This window comes from Trematomus bernacchii, unplaced genomic scaffold (assembly GCF_902827165.1).
Source record: "Trematomus bernacchii unplaced genomic scaffold, fTreBer1.1, whole genome shotgun sequence".
Lineage (NCBI taxonomy): Eukaryota > Metazoa > Chordata > Actinopteri > Perciformes > Nototheniidae > Trematomus > Trematomus bernacchii.
The window spans coordinates 4,714,645-4,735,134 of NW_022987641.1; the positions used below are offsets into that span (position 1 = coordinate 4,714,645).

At 41.3% G+C, this 20,490-nt stretch overlaps 1 protein-coding gene across 5 annotated transcripts in view; it reads right to left on the reverse strand.

Annotated features, from left to right (window-relative positions):
• The window catches only part of magi2a (membrane associated guanylate kinase, WW and PDZ domain containing 2a), a 201,089-nt gene that overhangs the window by 73,159 nt on the left and 107,440 nt on the right, over positions 1-20,490 (reverse strand). For all 5 annotated transcript variants that reach the window (XM_034133627.1, XM_034133625.1, XM_034133624.1 and 2 more), the window contains exon 3: positions 242-361. In XM_034133627.1, the coding sequence (XP_033989518.1) occupies positions 242-361 (120 nt within the window). The remainder of the gene's footprint in view (positions 1-241; positions 362-20,490) is intronic.

Genomic DNA, 20,490 nt, shown 5'->3' on the forward strand with positions numbered 1-20,490 from the left:
GACTGATGACACTCCACAGAGCCACAAGATGGATAGATGGATGGAAGCACAATTGAGAGTGAGTGTTCAGTGTGTGGATGTGAAGTGATGAGCCCGCCTCAGCATTCATTCAAACAGCTGTCACTCAAAGTGAAAAAATATGCCCTGGGTGCCATACTGCTGAATAAATGCCACCACAAAATGGGGAATAACTCACAGAGCAATAGCCACAATCACAAGCGTGACTTGACTAAATCCTTACCTTCATATGTTCCGCTCTCTAGCAGGGCTCCGCTTTTCTCCAATTCCACAAACCGGTCAACGGTCACAAAATTATAATCCACCCCCGGGACCTCTCCTTCCTTGGGCTGCCTGGTTGTGCCTGCAGGAGATAAGGGAGAAGAGTTAGAGCTGCTGGAGCTTCCAACGCCTCATCACTGCTGGAAGAGAGGAGTCATTGTCGAGTGTTTTGGAGAAGATCGGAACGTACCAGAGCTGAAACACGCTGACCCTGCCCCAGCATTATTCATTAAGTGCCCTCTTTATTCCTTTATTTCAATTTCCCCTTCTAGCACAGAGTGTGTGTGGGGGGGGGGGGGGCAAGGTATCATCACAGGAGCTAAGTGATGCAATCTGGACACCAAGAGGAGAAATCAAGTCAATTTGCATGGCAGCAAGACTGTTCTGCCAGCCACACAGGACTGAAGGAAATACTTTACCCTGTAAAAGCAGAATTTTAAATAACTCACTATCATCTCTCCTTCAGTCACTAAAACAATGCGTGTCAGAGTATTTATGAGGTGAAACTGAGGTACAAACGACTTCCTAAATACTTCCTCGTCACCGTGTGCTAATTAGACTTGTTAAAAGTGATCCCGGCTGTGATAACAGGCAGGCACTCTACCCCCGAGGTGTGGAATGGGTTTTTCACATCTGAGCGAGGGTTGTTCACACTAAAAGAGGAGCCCGTAAAACGCACTTGTTAGACGCTCACTGCAGCATATAAAGTATCCATCTGTGTGTTTTAAAGTTAGCAAGGGAGCCACTGCCACTCGCTGATCACCCCTGGTTGGTGGTGTGTGGTGATTTGACTTTAAATGGCCAAGTGAAAAGGCTCCTGCATCACTACATAAGGCTGGAACAAAGCCCGGACAGTGCAGTCGTTGGGACAGGAAGAACAAGGAGTTACTTCCAAATGTTACATACTAAATTAACTATTAAACTACCTTCAAGTACACAAAGAAAAGTACTCATAAAGTAGCTGTTCCTGAAACTAACCTATGGTAAAAAATGGGTTTTATTAAAAGGTCAGGTATGCGGGAAAGTAACTAGCTTGTACGACTTCCAATTGACACATTGTGGAGTGGAAAGCGCCTGGATGGCAATTTCAGGTTGTTTGTTTCGGAAAGATACAAAAAATGGTCAGAAAATAGCTACTGTCATTTTGAAGTATGCCGATAGTGGTTCTGAATCTGTACCACTTTTGACAAGTGCTCCTGAAGAGTTGTGCATGACCATTTTAAGAGTGCACTGGTATTCTTTCAATGAACTACTTTAGACGGCAAAAATGTTCATGCACAACCTTCACAAAGAAGGATTTAGGAATCATTGTTCACTAGCTTTCGGTCACTGCTGTGCAAATCTTTGAACAATGCTGTCACGGCCACAACAATCCCAGCATCAAACAGCAGAAGAGAAGGTTTGCCTTGTTATACATTAAGGTGGAGTGATGTCTAGATAAAAACAATTGTCACTTCTGAGCTGAAGCAGCCTTTAGTAAGAAGAGGCAAACGTCTTAATTTAAGATTCTAGTCCAGAGATATGGTTCTGAAGAAATTGGGATGAATCCAAACAAGGTCATTAAGCTGCTTGCCAAGTCGTTCCAAAGTTGTCTTCGTAATATGCTGATAAATTGGTCGTTAAATGCAGAAAATAGAACAAAATAAATGCTTTTTAATTGGCTCATCTGTTATTAAATGCCACAGTTGATGGATGGTTAATCTTTTTCCATTTGTCTGAAAATAGACTTTCTTTATCAAGCAATCAAGTTGTCCAACATGCCTGTCATTTGGAATTAAGCAGCACCCTGTATGCACTTATTATATTATTATTATATATCTCTTGGAAATGAGACCTTGTGTCTCAATGAGATTTTACACCTGTATAAATAAAGGCTAAATAAAATAAAAATGTAAACCTCCAGGCCCAAAGTAACAGTTGACGACCTTCAGAGCTAAAACATCAAACTGGAACCTGCTGGCTGCGTAATTTGTAAGAGATTATAAGAACACATGAGCAGCAGGGTAAAACGTGTAAAATGTATGTGTGTGTGTGTGTGTGTGTGTGTGTGTGTGTGTTTGTGTGTGTGTGTTTGTGTGGCACCTCCAGCAGAGAGTTTCTTGATTGTGTTTGTCTGCATGAGGGCCTGTGTACCCGTCAGATTAGCCTCCCTCACAGGCAGAGCTACACACACACACACACATTTCAAAGAGGACCTTTGATGTTGCAGAACTATATTTAGCAGCATCTTCTGCCGGGGACTTCTCTCGGGTGACAATTTCTAAAAGGAGGAAAACACAATACCTCTCAACTTTCGGTCCTTTGTATATAGGTCATGATCCTGTGGTGCAATTCAGCGATTCTCAACCTCAGTAAAGTGCAGCCGTAATCATCTTGGATATTTTTAGGAAGGTGTATCATTATTTACAATGCCTTGATTATAGCAAATTGAGAATCTCATTAAGGATAAATACTGCGTCCATCTTTTTGACAGCCGAAAGGAGTTAGCATTCTCCTCAGGTGTGCTTCTGGATTTGAGCCATTTCAGAGTGTGGGAAGCACTAAGCATAATAAGTCTTATAGCACAAGCACCTTCCCATCTTTCATTTCATTTAATCGTTTATTTGAAAAGGGGCAGTGCACATTGATGAACACTTTAAACAAATAATGCTTCAAGTGTAAATATGCCAGATTTTAGCTTTGAGCTCATTTCCATCCGTAGTCCCTGACACACAACATGTAAGAACATGACATTTATATACATAGCAAAAATAAATACATGATATGCAGAAAGAGCAAGAGCAGCATATACAAGTATTTACCACATGGCAGTACAATGTAGCAGCTACGACATATAAAGTGCAAGAGAAGATAAAAGAGCTACCTAAAGTGCGAGAGGAGATACCCCTGTGTTAAAGTGCATTTAGCGGTGATTGCACGGATGTTTGTTTCAACCATTCTTTGAGTTGACCTTTAAAACTATTGAGAGTGGGACAATCCCGTATCTCAGTTGGGAGGCTATTCCACAATGAGCTGTACATTTTGTCCAAAAGTGGTCCGTCTGTGGTGGACTTCACAGTCTCCTCTGGTTTCTGACCTAGTGCAGCGTCCAGTGTGTTTTTTGTGGATGAATTCCCCTAAGGGAGGGGGGGGCCAGTCCATGTAAACATTTATAAATAAAACACATACTTTTAAAAGACTTAAAATTGTCAAAACTCAAGAAATTGTGTTTCTCTAGGATGGTACAGTGGTGGTATGAATATGGCACCTTGATAGCTCTCTTGTACAGCTGTTCTATTGGTTTCAGGTTTGTGGCACAAGCAAACGACCAGTTTGTAAAACAGTATTCAATGTGGGATAGAATCATGCAGTGGAGGTATGACTTTGCAGCATTGACAGTTAAAGGTGGGGTAGGTAATTTTGGAGAAACCAGCTCGAGTGCGCTAGAATTTGAAAATACACAACCGGAGAAAATCTGCCACTTCCTTACAGAGCCCCTCCTCCAACACACACGAACGCGCACATGACCAATGAGGGCACGAGATAAGTTTGTGCACAGATGGAAGGCTGACAGGCAGGTAGGCCATCCAGTTATTTTAGCCGGGCTGGCTAAAAGGATTGGTCGTGCTTTTTACAGTATTACGGCTTCCACAGATGACATTTTTTTATGGATTTTTTGTCAAAGCACTTAAGATATTCATTGCTATCGGGATGTTAAGAGCATTCCATGGAATATAACAAAAAGTGTATCTCGAGCCGGTTTCTCAAACTTACCTACCCCACCTTTAAGAAAGGTCTAATTTGTTTAAAATGTTGCAAGTTGAATTTAATGGTATTGGATACTTTCTTGATTATGTTTCTTAAAAGTCAAGTTCGAGTCCAATATGACTCGAAGATACTTGAACTGGGAGACTAGTTCTATTTCTGCTCCGTTTAAAAACACATTGGATCCTTCGATTTTGACTGGTCGTTTACTGAATCTGTCAGCTTCATGTTAGTTTGGAGACAGAGTGAGACAGAGAACTAAAGAAAAGAGAGAAAGATCAAAAGATAAACTAGATTTAATCAGTATTAAGCTAGATTTACAATTTTGCGTGAGAAAAATATGGTATGGCAATGAAGCCTATTCATAACTACATTCAAGCTACGGTTGGTTCACAGTTCCAAGCTTATTGTTTATCTTTTTCAGGGGATAGTAAAGATGTCAGAAGATGATGGATAAATTAATAAATTCTAGATGTGTCGAGACCCTAAATGATTTTTTCTCAACCCATTTCTGCAAACGATGCTCTTAATGTCATGGAAACATTCAGTTCCTTAGTGTAGTCCAGCTATTACTGATGTCATTACAATAGTTTGTTTTTTAGTGAGCAAACCTTTCCATTGTCGCTCTATATTATGTAATACAGAATGCAAGAAAGTACCTCTGGGGTGCACTGCAATACAAATTGTGACACAAAGTGCTATCAACAGATGAAATCCGACGCTACAAATCAATTCCTACGCTCGAGGCATCTTCTGCCGTGCACCATTAAACAGAAGTATAAATCTCCCTTTAAACCACAGACAACAAACAGATCACAACAATGAATAGTGAAGGAGTGAATAACAGGTGATTTGTCCTTTGTTGCAACTCCGCAGGAAATATTCATGGTAACTATTTTTTGTTCTAGCCAAGACAGAAAAAAGGCCATGCAAAGACAGACAGAGAGCAATGATAACGGCCATTCAGGTTGAGATAGTAAGAGTAAGAGGCAGAAACAGGGATGCATGAAGGGCGGCAGCACGTGTAATGGATGAGAGAGCAGCTTAAGTTGTAGCGTGGGCTGACTCTCTCGCATCCTTTAGCCACCCTGCTGTTCTCCAGTACGTCCTCGAAGCCCGATTCAACTCCACAACCACAGGCTAAAGGTCCCACTCTCTCTTGTACGGCTGAGTACCATAACCCAGCGCCCAGGTCACAGCTAACATCTGTAGTGGTTTCTAACATCTGTAGTGGTTTCATACCGGGAGTAGTACAGAATACATTAAAATAAGTTCTAAGTTATCACTATGTTACTAAAACACACTGTACTTAATGCATGAACTCTATGCTCGGCTCCACATTTGCACATCACCCAATAACCTGAACACAGTGTGAACCTGAGATAACTGTAGGCAATATGAAACAGGCTCAACAGGGACCCAGACAATCAGTGGAAAGCGGAAACATTGGCCTCTATCTGAAACAAAGGATTGTATATCCAGAGAATATCCCGAGGCATCACAGAGAGAGATATGTATTCATGGCCAGTCAAAGGGTGTGTAGAAACCCTGAGGAAACGGTTATACCATGAGCATTTAAACTAATCATTTTTATACAGTTAGCAGCGTGTAAAGCAATCGAAACAAAAGAGAAAGTATATCAGAAGTGACACAAACCTTTGTCTTGAATGTATTGGTTGTACTGAATGGAGCACATGTAGTGCAATGCCCTTTCACTAAATATAGATGGAGAGCCAGTAAATAAAGAACCTAATCCATGACTAATAACCAGAGATATGATGGGAGTCACACTTTCGCATGGATGAAAGGTAAGATAATTAGGAGAAAGACAGAATGTCAAGTCGTCCTGACTGAGGTTCGCTTACATGACATCTTATTTCACAGCATGGAGCAGCTGAATGGGACCGAAATGGCCTGATTTGAAAACATCAATGCTACAAGAGACTGATTATCTGGATTCCCGAAGTATAAAAGTAGTTGTTTTGTTGATGGCCTTTGTGTCAGCTCCTAGAAATGTTGTTGGTAGTCTTGCTCTAGGAAGGGCATTGTCACTTCACAACTTTGGTTTAAAATGACTCAAAAGAGTCCTTGAACTCACCGCGGCCCCTCGCATTAACGCTGTGTTTCACATTAACAGTGAAATGCATTAATCTGAGCTATTACACCAGACGAGGTGTGTTTTCTGACAACAACACGCCGGCTTATAGCGTCTCTGAACCCGCACAGTGCTTTGACAGCACTTTGACAGCACTTTCTGCGGTTTATTCCACTCACGCGTGTGCGCCCATCTGCTGCTTCCTTTACTGGAGTTACAGCGGGGCGGCGAGTGTGGGACAGTGTTCTCTCCTCTGAGGATGAGCAAGAAGCAGCAATGGCCAAGCTGCGGCGACTCCTCATCCACGTGACCGAGGAAATCGATCCATAGAGCCCTCCCGTAGACACGGGGACATCACACGGCGATGCTGCGGCCAAATAATCGCTCTGATCTGGTGAGGTGGGGGCATCTTGCGGAAGAGCAATCAGCGAGACGCCCAACACACCCGTGTTTATTTGCAGCCGCCCTGTCACGCGGCAGCGGTTCTCTGCCCAGCATGCTGCCTGCTGGGAGCAGATGGGCTGCCACGCTCCGCCGCCATGGTCACCACCAGGGGGAAGTCCTGGCGGACAGACCTGGGTGGTGGACTTCCATGGACGCCGGACCCAGAAGTGCCCGACAACGAGAAGTCCTCGTCATCCTCCTCCCCGGCAAACGGAGCCATCCATCCCGCTGGAATGGCGAACGTGAATGGCACCGCCTCGGCCATATCCTGGTCCCCCAAACACTCGAAGCAGAGGTGGTGGGGATCGGCGCCCGCTATTAAGCCAGGGCACGAAGGACAGGCCCGGGACTCTAGAAGTGGCGACTCCATGAAGGTATGATAACTTCTTTCTTCTTCTTTCAAACGTTTTACTTTCCTCTGTCAGGTGTTGTCCTGCTCGCTGAAGAGAAAAGGATGACAGTCAGGAGGCGTGGCCGCCTTATATACTGTGTGCCTGCGCGCGCATTCAGGTCGGCTCATCCTGATTGGCCGGCTACGTTTATACAAACTCATGTGTGAACGCTCGCGTATCATTGATGAGACTAGTACCCATAGAGACCAGTAGAGGGCGGAGCCTGTGTGAGATATAACAACCAGAGCATCGATATATTTTTAGTGTTATCGCTGTAGCTCTGGGTAGACATTAACGTCAAGCAGCTTGTTGGCATTGTTAAGTTAATGCCTTGCCTCTGGATAATACAAATACACAGCAATTACAGGCCTTGTTAGCCCGTCAGTGCTTGTCTTTAATCGGTTTATATATATTATATATGTTGTACACGGCCTCATCTTCCACTTATAATAAGTTTGGATAAAAGTGTCATCTAAATGAAATGTAATGTAAACTTCCAATGTTAATGTTTTCAAACTAAGAGGTGTTTGAGAATTGTTTTTGTGTCAGCACATAAATATGCCATAAAAAACAACAAAAAGGTACATTACCCATTAGTATGCCATTTCCATTATTGTCACATCCGTACCGACAGCGTTTAGAAATTAGAGGGTATTGAGTCTATTAGAGTTGGTGATGACAAATTACTTCAGAGACTGACTTATTGGTTTTTATAATTTGATGCTTTGATGCTTTGGTGTATCGAGGTCTTAATGAGAAAATACATTTCAGACTCTTTTGAAAACAGGCTAAGTCCCTCTATTGTTATGATTAGAATAATTAATTTGACTATAACACAATTATTGTATAATAGCCTCCTAGCCACTCATTTTCTTTATAAGGGATAATGGCATTCCACTCAGGTTGCCTCCTCTTTCCAGCCAAGACCGGAGGAAGATCCATAGTCAGCTCCTTATGTCGATTTTTACTTTGATATGATCTAAATGAATGGGCATTTTACTAAATCCTATGCTTGGTGCAAGTGTGCCTCAAGTAAGTCAAGAAGCTTACCTTTCTCTATATCCGTTGTCTCTACATTCTACTCTGAAATTATTTCATCCAGCGATTCAGTTGCAGTCCTTTCCACACAATCTCAGTTGTGTCAAAGTAATGGTTCTCTAGCTTATCCGGTTGGATTTATGTTTGACTTTTAAGGACACAAAAAATAAATAGCCCCTAAAGCTTTTAACATCCTGTTGCCAAACAACCATTTTTTGCTACTGAGAAAGTGAAAATACTACAAAGTTCAGGTGCATTAGTCTTTTTTGTGGTTTGTGTGTAAAATGTCTTTAAAAGCATATATATTGCACCAAACGGCCTTTGGCAGTGTTCACCACCCCTTTTAATACTGTTAGAAGAGCCCAGTGTTCTGGACAATTGCCAGCGGACGGATGTAAAAGGAAGGTCCTGCTCTTTTTATGTCCTAAACCCTCTGTTATGACGGGCCATGACTGTGTCAGCACAGCCCATTGTAACCACGCTAATCTAGCCATTAGCCAATTAGGAAGTGACGGGCAGCTGTAATGCCATTGCATTAGAAGGATGGATTAGTTTCGGCCATTCAGCGCCTGCCTGCCGCCTGTGTGCAAAAGGACTGGTGGAGGACAGTGAACCACCACACCATCTAAAGCTGCTTTCACTGCACTTTGCCCAAAGACAGCAAGTGTGACCATGAGGTTATTCACAGTTTTCACCAATGAGTCTTAATCAACTGTGATCAGGCACGTGCAGGGGATTTTAGAGGAGCAGGGGCTCAAATTAATAAAAGAGCAAGCTGGCGATTTTGTTGCCTGGGAAAGCTACTTTTGTGACAGCTTTAAGGGATATTGAAATGTATGTATTGTAAACAAACCCATGGGGTTGCTTCAAACACTGCTACAACATGACAGTTAATTAATGATACATGAAAACAAATGAAGTATATTTCAGTCAATTCTTCTCACATGTTAACTAGCCGAATCCTTCACAAGCCCTCTGACGGACAGAAGATCAGTGATCCGACCAAGATGCACTTCCTCTTTTGCCTCCATATTTCTCTTACCGCATTAAGAAGATGCTTATATTGTACGACTAAGATACTTTGTGCCAAATAATTAGTTTAATATAATTCACACAAGGCACACAATTATAAAAAACAACACATAAGCTTTAGAAAGGGTATAATTGCAAAGGCTAATATTTTTTTTTTTTTTTATGTAAGATCATGTTAAAAAAGAAAACTGAGAAAGGTTTCTTCTCTAATAGGAGGGCAACAGGGCAGGTGCTCGAGCCCCTTTCGAGGTCCATCTGTGAATGTGCCTGACTGTAATTATATATCCTTATATAAAGTCTATTGAGCAGGGAGTGTAGAAGAGGGCTGCTGTTTTTACTGAGCTATAAGTGAAAGTTCATATCTATGTAGTTGTGTTTTGTTTTGCTTCCTTGGGAAGGCTCAAAACCTCAATTTTAGTTCTTGACCAGAGATCAGTCAGTTTCTCGCTCCCACCCCACTAAATGAGTTTTCAGGTTAATTCAAGTTCAGGCGAGTTCAGAGAGAATGACTCTGTGTGGCTCCCCTGGTTATTGACATCCTGTAATGTGGGATAGATTGGTGAGACCCTGGCAGTGGACCACGCCCGCCCTGCATGTCGGCCAGCCGCCGCCCACCCCCTGAATTCCATGAATAGCTCTGCCCTCCAGGAGGTATGGGTGCACCGCCTGTAACACAGCCAGAGGTATTGATTACTCCATCCTCTCCCCAGGGACAGAGCAGAGGCAGAGCTGAGTGGAGAGGGCTGACCGAGAGATAATGAAGTAGTAAAAGTTGGAATAAATAGCTAGAACTTTTATAGAAACCAGTATTTTTTATTCTTCTTAAAAAGTTAAAGGTATTAATCTTCTGGCCAAAGGGATAAGAACACATTTTGCATACTACATATACATCACGCATTGTAACGCAATCACTCCGGAAGCAGATATATCACCACGACATTCACAAAGTGTCCACTAAATAATGTATTTAAATGGTCATTAAAGAGACAAACTAGCCTAGACGTAAAGTGGAGAAACTGTAATATATCTTACATCTTTTCTAAGACTCAACAAATCAGTTTTATTTCCGTTTCTTCTGAGCAAATGATCCCTAGGGTTTTATGCACTGCAAAACATTGTGCATGATACTCCCTCTGGAACTGTTTCTGGTTGCTTGTTAACTCACAGTTTCCAAAGTTCGCTGCCTGGCAAATTCTGCAATAATGCTTTTGTTCAAACAATATCTCCCGTTGAGCGTTTTCCAAAGTGAATTAATAGTGCTCCATATCGGAAACAGCAATTCATCCTCTAATCCTCCTGTAAGCAAGGCACTCTTATATATAAATAATATATGACACAGTTGCATAGATCATCATAGTTGGAGAATTACAGGGACACTGTTACTGCTCATGTAAGAAGATCAAGAAGGGCGGCTTGAAATCTAATTTATTCAAACACATAAGCCAGAGCGTAAGCCTCAAATCCTACCAAACTACATCAAGTGAGGGAAGGTAGAAGCATCTGATAATATAAAATACCCTGTCAAAATGTGATAAGACTTCCCTGTAAATTGGAAGTTAAATTATGTATACACTTACAGATAATATGTTCAGCAGGTCTGACATTTAAACTCGGAGTTTAATAACTTATGAATAAGTAAAAGCAATTATTTCAGTCACTTTATAAGATAGAAATGATCATTTGTAGTCATGCAAGTTAACTTGATATAAAAAAGTATCTGATTACCTTCCACATAAATCATATGCAAATCCTATCATTTGCATTGTTTGCATCCATGTTAACTGGCATGCAGTCTCCTTTAATGTCTTTTGTTAGCGGGTGGCTCCATTTCTTAGCACATTAGCACCCCTGGCTGTTAATCAGTGGAGTGGCGAGAGAGCAGAAATGTGTCTCAAGGTGCTGCATGATTGTGCGGAATAGAAACTAAATGACGACACGCAAAAAAAAACCTTCGAATTATTAAGCTTCAGTCATTTTCACGGATAAATGTATGTAAAAAGCGACAAAAAGTCTTCGCTAGAAAAGTATGATTTTAATAATTTATTCTCAATTAAAGTGGACCTATCATGCTATATTTAAATGATATATTGTAGGGCCATACCTATATAAGGCATATTTATACTTTTTTTTTTTCAAAATACCAAACGATCATACAAAAAGATCATGCATTTTAGCCATGCCTCATTTCGCTCAATTTGCACTTTTTTAGCCCTGTTTTTGCAAGGGCTGATTCTGTGAGAACAGCACCATCTACAGGCCTGGCATATGTACTACAGCGTCTCCAGCGCTTTCGAACGGCAATGGCCGTGGCTGTCTCCTCCTGATTGGTGGAGTTGGCCCAATAGCCGTAGCGCCACCGTCCTGGCGCCAGGACAGTGTTCAAATCTGGATCAGTTTTGATCAGATCCGTTGCAGCCCCTTTTTTAGAGATTTGGGTATGGAGGAAAATAGAGAGGGTTGTGTTTTCTGACACTTGGTGAGTTCCCTGGAACACCGGGGACACATATTCATGTATAAAAGACGTACAAAAGTGCATTTTGCATGATAGGTCCCCTTTAAGTTAGGGGGAGCAGAGAGAAACAAAAAAGGATGCAGAGTGGAACTTTCTGGAGCCAAAACTATTAGTCAACTGACAGAAAATTCATCAACAGCCATTTATGAATAGATACATCCTTGAAATGTTGGTGAATCAGCTGCTTTTTGTTGTCATAATGAAAATGGGCGTTTCTTACGTTTTTGAACAAAATAAACAGGTAATTGATTCATCTAAAAAATAAACGGCACATTGCATCAAAACCAAATATCTAGTTACGGTTGCGGGTATACTCCGGATACCAAAATATGCAGGTACAAAGGCAGAAGAATTGAAGATATCTTACATATGCTCTAGTTAATGGCCATGAGATGACACTTTAATCTGAAACTGTTGATGCTGAGGGAATACTAAGTGCCAAGCTCAGTGCAAATGTTACTCTGAAGCAAGTCAAACACTTAAGAGAGTGATGAAGAATACAGAGTCCCCGATAGCGCCAGATTAGCACTATTGATTAAGTGCTGAATCAAACATATTTTGGGCAAAACGTGGCAGTGAATCCTACAGTTGGCTATACTCAGTAAGCCTGACAGGCGTGAATGAATATACAGATGATAGTACGCAGCCAAGATATATTGACACAGAGTAAAAACAACCTACCCCTACACAGGGATGTCATCATGATATCTGTTATCATTGAGAAGTGAACCAGAGCTTCTCTATCCTCGCTTCTGTCTCTTTCTCTCTCGTGGGAAGATGTGAATGGCTCCTTTCATCGCATCTCAAGCTCTCTGTGTGTCTTTTTGCTCCTCCAGCATGACACTAAAAAAGATCGCCTTTGGTCCTGCTCCGCATCCCAACGTCCATGGGAATCAAAGCCCTCATATTTGCAAAGGAGGGAAAAGAATGTTGAAATAAAGAAAATTCAGAGCCGTGAAGGATGATCTCGACAGGCAGGCAGCAGCTGAATCGAGAGTTAACGCTGAACAACTTTAATCTATAGAGATCCCCTCGAAAATATAAGAGAAATCACAAGCAGAGTGTTTCATTTTCTCATAAGATACTCCAATTCTTTCTCTGAATCCCAGGAGGACTGCAGCACGCACAGTCGCACACACGAGCAGGTACAACGAGAGGAGGAGAAGAAGAGGGACGAGAAAGAGGAGGCAGAGATATAGAGAGATTAAGGGAAAGCTGATGTCATCTGTCTGGATATGTGGCCCTGAGGGTGTGTGTGTGTGTGTGCAGTGATCAGGGATGTGAACGTGTTGCTTTGTCAGCCTAATCCCCCCCCCCAGCCAAGGCCACGCCGGCTCGGTCACATTACCACCCAATGACACAATCTGTTTTTTGAGGATGGCTTTTATTCATTTATAACGCCACATCACACAGCCCCAGGCCTCAGAACAACAACTTAACGTGTATCCCATCAACCTCCAATTCAACTCTGCTCTCCATCCAACACCACCCACCCTCGCAGTTCTCCATGTGCAACGTCCGGAGAGCCAATTTATGTGTTTCCAGGAACCTCTCCGGATCAAGCGAGGGATTTTGAACCCACATCCCGACGGGTCAGAGAGGCTGGAATGATCATCACATTCGGGCGGTGGTAATCACCTCATACTGAGACCTCTGGCTCTTTAATACCAGGAGCTAAGCTATCTCATACTGCCATCACCTCTGCCCCTGTCTGCTATTGGACCACAGCGGCTCTGAGAGTGTGTGTGTGTGTGTGTGTGTGTGTGTGTGTGTGTGTGTGTTAAATGTCTTTAAAAGCTCTTTGAAAGGCCTGTCTCTACTGTTAGAGTGATAGAAGATCACTACTACAGGAATATGCCACCAATCACGCATTGTTAAATGTGTGTCAATTTCATCCGTTTTTGTGGCCATTTTTCATTGATGTAGCTAGCTTTGTAGAAATATGATGTAATCTTTTTATTTCCTGCCTACTAATCTCTTAGAATTACATTTAGATCTATTCCAATCTCATTGCGGATGTGTGCGGTGATTGATGCGAACATCTTTATGAGTGGAAAAAACCATTTGAAATGTTTAATCTATATGTATAAAGATTGTCCCAATGCAAATAGCAAATACAGGAAAATGTTAGCATTCCAGAAAAATGTGTACATTTTAATTATGCAAAAACATCAATAGATTTGTAAGAAAAAACAACAGAAAGACATTTGTGTTACTCTCATCGTTTGTCATATATCCATTTGTGATCAAAATCATGTACGTTTGTATTATCAGAACTTCCGCACCATTTAAATTATATAATTTGAAGTATAAACCGTAAATGTGTTGTCTCAAGTTTGGGTCATAATGCTACAGTATATACTGTACATAGTGTATTTGAGCAAATCTGCAACAGGAAAAGTATGACCTAGCCAATTTACATTGCAACCATAACAAACATACAAGGAATAAATAAAATAATAATTTGACAATTATCTCGGCACATAAATCAAAGTAGGAGCAGTGAGCGTTGTTCCTAACGCCCTTGTGTGTTGCAACAAGCGTCCCCTGCATTGCAATTAAAGTCACAGTGAGGAGAACGACCTCAGCCGGTGACCTTCTTTCTAACCAGAGTGCTGTTTGTGTATACTGTGTTGATGCACTGTGACTTAAAAAACTCTAATGATTGCACTTGTGTTAAACTAATTATAAAACTCAAGTGGCTTTACGGTGAACCACGTTGACACCTGAGAGAACCAGCATTGATTTTGTTGTCAGCGCTGCACTCATGGTATCAGCGTTTTTTCATCTAAAATTCACTCCGAACTTGTCCGAAGTATCCAAGCTCATACAAACCCATGAATAATGAATTTTAGTTCTTTTTTTTTTAAATGGCTGCCTATTATTCATGAATTCTATTCCCGTTACTTGCTCAAGGCGATTGGAAAAAAAAGTTCCTAGAAGCTTGCACAGTAACGTGCTGCACTCGGAGTAAACAATTGTTTGTGGAAAATGCCTCCATAAATAATAATGAAGGTGGTGTTTAGATAGCCTCTGAATGTGGACTGAAGGTTGGAGAGGAGTGAGGTGGGGCTAAAGGTGGGGGTTTGTCAGGAGAGGAAGGAACTTCACTGTGTTTCTACAAGAATAACAATGTTTTCTTTGAATTAAATAAGTCAATCAGTTACGGAGTGGAGTCATTTTCTCTTCAAACAAACACAGCTATTAATTTACCCAGCATGAAGAGCAGAGGGGGAAACACACATTTGATATAACTGACTGCGGTGCCACATCAAATAAAAGTAATTATCAGTGATGGATTTTAAATGACTCATACAAATCATTTAACTACTGAACATTGGCGCCAAGGCCAAACAATTATCTAACTTGATATATCTGTCATTTCCTGTCGCTAATGTTTTAAACTCAACTGGTTTTTGCTCTCTCACACACACTCTTGAAAGGGAAGGTTGGTTTTGTATTGGTCATTTTGTGTGGTAAACTGTTATTCTGTGACAAATATTTTATATTTTTGGTCCACAGTTAGATGATAAATGAAAAAACTCGGTTAGCTAGCTCATTAATCAAGCTATCTCTAAAGTGCATTAATCAATAAGCTATATTGCATTTTTTAAATCTGTACACATTCCTATGGAAACATGCCACTGGCCGGATAATAAGTGGCACTTGCCAGCCAGTTAAACCACAAATCATCCTTTTTAGACTTATTATGAGGATTAAACAAACACCATATGAGAAGTTAATAAGTTAGCTTTAGTGTTGACAATACTGTAAGTTCAAGCCATGCTGTTTTCCTCTGCTTTTAATCTTTATGCTAACGGGTGATAGGGATGGGAGAAATGTCCATATTGACACCTCGTCAGTATTCGCTCATAAGGGGTCAACAAATGCTGCTCTTGGACAATGTAGCACTATATCAATAAAGATGGATTCAATTATCTTAAATGACCAATACAGTTATATTGGAGCTTTCAAATATAACTACGCTGTGAAATGAAAAGGTTATAAAAGCAAGATCAATGTAAGATAGTTTATATGAGATGAACATTAAATAACTTAAAGTATCTGTCTCTGTTGCCCATGCCTTACTTCTGTGATCGTAATATTATAATCATTTATGTAAATTATGGAGAATATAGACCCACATTGTACTACAATGAATTGGATAACATTGGTGTACAGTATCACTTTCTTTCCTACAGTGTTTGTGTATACATGTAAGTTACTGTTTGATGGCCAAGAACACAGTCTGAATCAAACATTTTTATTTTTCAAACATGATTTTGATTGTTAACCAAATGAACTTTTTGAAATTCGAATCACACAGCAGGCCATGCATTCCTGATACTATGGTACCATCCTTTCCCACCCTCTCTCTCTCACACTGTCACCCTCTTACTTTCCCTCTTTGATACAAAGATCCATTAATTCAGGATCCAATTACTTGGATCGCTCCGAGGCCCCTCCCCTATCCATCCGTCTCCGCTCGCTCGGCCAATGGACGCCTCTCCCGATGCCACAGATCAAATTCCGCCTCCACAAATAATCCCTCACCAGAATGCTGCTGCCAGCGCCGCACAAACTTTAATTGGATCCTTTTAATAGTGCTCACTATGGCCACTTTCAGCCATGTAATTAGGTTTCTCTTCCTATAGAGTTTAATGGTTGAAGGGTGGCTGAGTCGGGCAAGGGAGAGAGCGAGTGAGACACAGAGAAGAAGAGAGAGAGAGTGAGTGAGCGGGTAGAAAGGACCAGACTTTCAGTTTTACACCAGCCTTAATCCAATTTCACCCGCAGAGAAATCATCTCATGCCATATATACTTCTTCAATGGGGTTTTTATGAGCCGCCATAAAAACCATACACTAGTGTTGAATATACAGCCTCATTGATTTTTTGGCTGTGAGCGAAATGGCCCTTTTCTAGATTCCATTTTTGGCTTACACCTATTTCAACTGGCTTCACTGACTAATGCAAAGCTCCACATGGGGGGAAAAAACTCTGATTCCCACAGCGGAAACTTCCCGAACAGAATGCAAATGGTGGGATTTCTGGAATGATTAATTTCCGCCACTTGTGAGGCGATTAGGGGGGAGTCAATCAAATGAATAATATATGTATAAGAACTCTATCACAGTTCCAGGGATGAATGGATGAGGAGAGAACAGTAAGCAGCTTAATGACAATACATTTGAAGCGACACACCCCCGAGGGATGGAGAGAGGATTGACAGAGAGGAGAGAAGGAGAAATTGTGAAATGGCCCTATAGACGTACAGTTCATGGATGGGTCACTCACATTTCAAAGTGAGAAAAAGCCCATCCTGTAATTCTAGGTGACAGTTCATACCTCAGCAGCAAAAAAGTGAGTTTGTTTACACCAAAAAGTCGATACCAAACTGTGCTCATCATGAAGACTGATCATCTTGCCCTTAAGAATGCCTGGTGCTAAAACAACACACGGACAAATGCAATATAATTAATACAAGTGAATTGTATATGTTTAACAGCAAGATAAAACTACTGGCCTGAGTTAATGAAGCTTGGTGGCATTGTCCAAGGAAGAACCCATTATATTTTGGAGGACAGATACTATTGTATTCACATTACTAACATTGTGAGATAGGGTATGACCCAGTGCCCTTTGAGTTAAGTAGCTAAAAAGCTGGAAAATGATCTGAAGGCATCTTACCTAAATAATACGGAAATGTGCCGAAATTCAATGTCAGCCAAGTCAATTTTTAAGGTGAATGAGCCCTTATGTATTCGATAAAGTGCTATATTAAACAGGCAACATATTGTTATCCCTCACACGACTCATTTTGCATTCAGACAGCTGACTTTGACAGATCACGCAATCGGTAACGAGTCTCAACCATTGCAATGCTCTCCTCGTAATGTGCATTCAGCATCAGAATCATTTGAGGTGAAAAATGAGCACTCACCAGATGGAGTGATCAGCGGAGTCATTTTGTCATTAGCAAAAAACATGCCAAATATCTCTAATTTCAGCTTCTCAGGTGTGTATACGTACTGACGGATAATGCAATGATTTCTTCGAGGAAATCAAGTGAAAACAGTGTGTGTAGCTCCTAACACAACATATCAGACACCCTTCAAAAGCAGCAGTTGGCGAGTATAACTGAAGGTAAGGCAGTCAGTGGGGCGACTCCAGCACATCATACATGTCTCTCTGGGAGTTACACTGGAGAATCAATCACCTGTGTATTTCTACTACATCAGGAATGTCAAGTGGCATCTTTAAAAGAGAGGAAGCATGAAATGAGGAAGAACAGGTAAAAAGAAGAAAGGCAGCAAGAAAAGGCTTTTTACACACTTTACGAAAAGCTTTATAAGGTTACAATGAATGCTATCAAACATACGGCGGCATGAAATCAGAGGCACGACCATCTGGCGGCGGCTTAATTAAATACACTTAATCGCATTGGAGCATATGCAACACATTCGTATGCAGTGCAGCGGGGACGGGGGAAAAAATAAATCCATTTTGATTAAGATAAAAGGACAATTTCTGAGTGGCGCAAAACATCATTACAGCCACAGTGGTGGAGAGGTACGATACGATGGCGCTCAAAGTGATTCATTCATCACTCGTGTTATGTTAACCTTTCTCCGTCTCCCACCTGCTGGAAGCCTCACGCATTAATCTGCCTGCTTGTGTTAGCACTAATGACGCCTGAATGAGAGCATGGGCTGCACACATGTTGACACCGTGAATCACACACTCCTCTGAATGGCAGGTGAGTGGAATTAATAGACGTGCAGTTCACAAAGGTCCTGCTTATGATTGTGTGTGTGTGTGTGTGGGATAACAAGCTTGAACTGCGCTTCTATTAGTATTGCTGTCAGTGTATGTAGCAACGTATATGAATAGGTTCTGAGTTGTACTTCCATGCTGAGCTGGATACACAAAGTGTTCAATTTATTGAAGTAAAGGATCATATTGAATATTCAAATTAGCGGTAAAAAGTGAAATATGATGCAGTTTGTAATACTTTTTTGTAGTTTTGAGACAACACGTTTTTAAAGTGTCCCTGAGTCACCTTTGGAGTGCGACTACAGGCAAGCGGTGGGAGAAGTACTCAATTGTTTTTATCCGAGTTAATATTCAATCGTTAAATACTCTGTTCAAAATCCTACTTAAAATGACATAGGTATTGGCATATGCACTTGGCTTCATTATACCACTGCTACAGGCACACACACCATTGATAACAGCAAGACTTTGGAGGAAACATAATTCATTTTAATCTGTGGATTTGCTCATGGAGACTCAATGTATCTGCATGGAGCAACATTGACTGGCTACCAACCAGATTAACCTTGGAAGAACATTCAGGATAGCTAACAATGGCATTTCTAATAAAGTGTTTAGGTCTCAGGAAGTATTTCAGGTCTTGAGTTATTTCAGGTTTGTCTTGATCGTAGTGCTTGCCGTTCTTAGTGTAGGCGGTGCGTTCCCATTATTCAGCAAATCAGCAATTAACAAATGATCCCAAATGATCATTTAATTACAGTGGAATTAGCCTTATCCGCAGCGTGTATGAAATGTATTAATGGCTCCTAAATTACAGACTCTTGATCATCTTGAAAGGAGAGGTTTGCTGGTGGATGAGCCAAATAGCTTCAGTGTGTGTGCTGCAATAAACAAAATATCTTATCGTCTCTTCTAAAGTTTTGTTAACAACTCTTAATAAGCACTAATATATCTTTCATTAAAAGAAAAATCATGTGTGTTGAGCACTTCCTGTATTCATTACATTGAATCTCTGTGGGCAAATATGCATGTATGAATAGTGCCTGTGTATAAATACTAGCGCCGAGTGTGTGTGTGAGTGTGAGTGTGAGTGTGAATGTGAGTGTGTGTGTGTGTGTGTGTCAGAGTTCCCGTTAGCCGGTAATTACCGGACAATGACCGGTAAAATATGCTGAAGTCCGGCAAATCTAAATCTCTCCGGTCAAAATGTCCGGTCAAAATAATTTTCCCTTAGCGCAATACCGCATCAGTTGCGCCACTTATGTGACAGACAAGAATAGTATGTGACAGACAAAAGAGTATGTGACAGACAAAAATGGTCAATTCTAATGTCTAACACTTAATGTGGAGAAAGAGATGTCCTGTATGGGTTGATTGTGCGTTGATCTGTTGGTAATGCCTCGGGGTTCCGGTGGGCATGTAAACAAATGCATAATGCTGCGCTATACTTTGTGGCCTCATCCGGTTGCATAGCGACGCTTATTGTTTAGGTGTCTTTTAACAAGCAGGTAGTCATATCATTAGCTAGAACTAGCTAGATCTGATCGATATGGACATAAATGCGAGTAAAGTCTAATCTGACAGGAGAGAGAGATCGGCTGCTGCTGACGAGTCGACACGCAGCTCTGCATGATCCCCTGCAGCGGCGAGCAGAGCAAAACACACTTCAGGTTAGAAAATCACACGTAGCTATTTTAATTACCTCTCAAACTACCTAAACTAGTTATAGATATGTTTAGTTTTACTGTCGGGTCACTCATTACTGGATCCGCGAGCTGCATGATACTGACGGGCTGTCAGGAGAAGGAGAGAGCGCTCCGTTTATTATTCCCGCGTTTTTGTAAATTACTGTACACTTTTGAATAATGTAGTTAATCTACTATAATTAGTTTGTTTAATGTCGAATCATATCAATTTGTTTTAAAGCTCAATAAATAACAAAGAAGACCTTTAACCGGCACTTATCTAATTTTGTCCGGAAGATTTCAACTTTAACGGACATGTTGACCGGCAAAAAAATATTCTAACGGGAACTCTGGTGTGTGTGTTGACTGATAACCATGAAGCGTGCAGCTTACTGTCTACCCATCTGGCCTGCCCCTGCGTGGAGCTGATGGAAGCCCCTTATCACGGACCCTCAGAGCCCTACACCCCTCGTCTCAAACCGCCGGAAGAAAA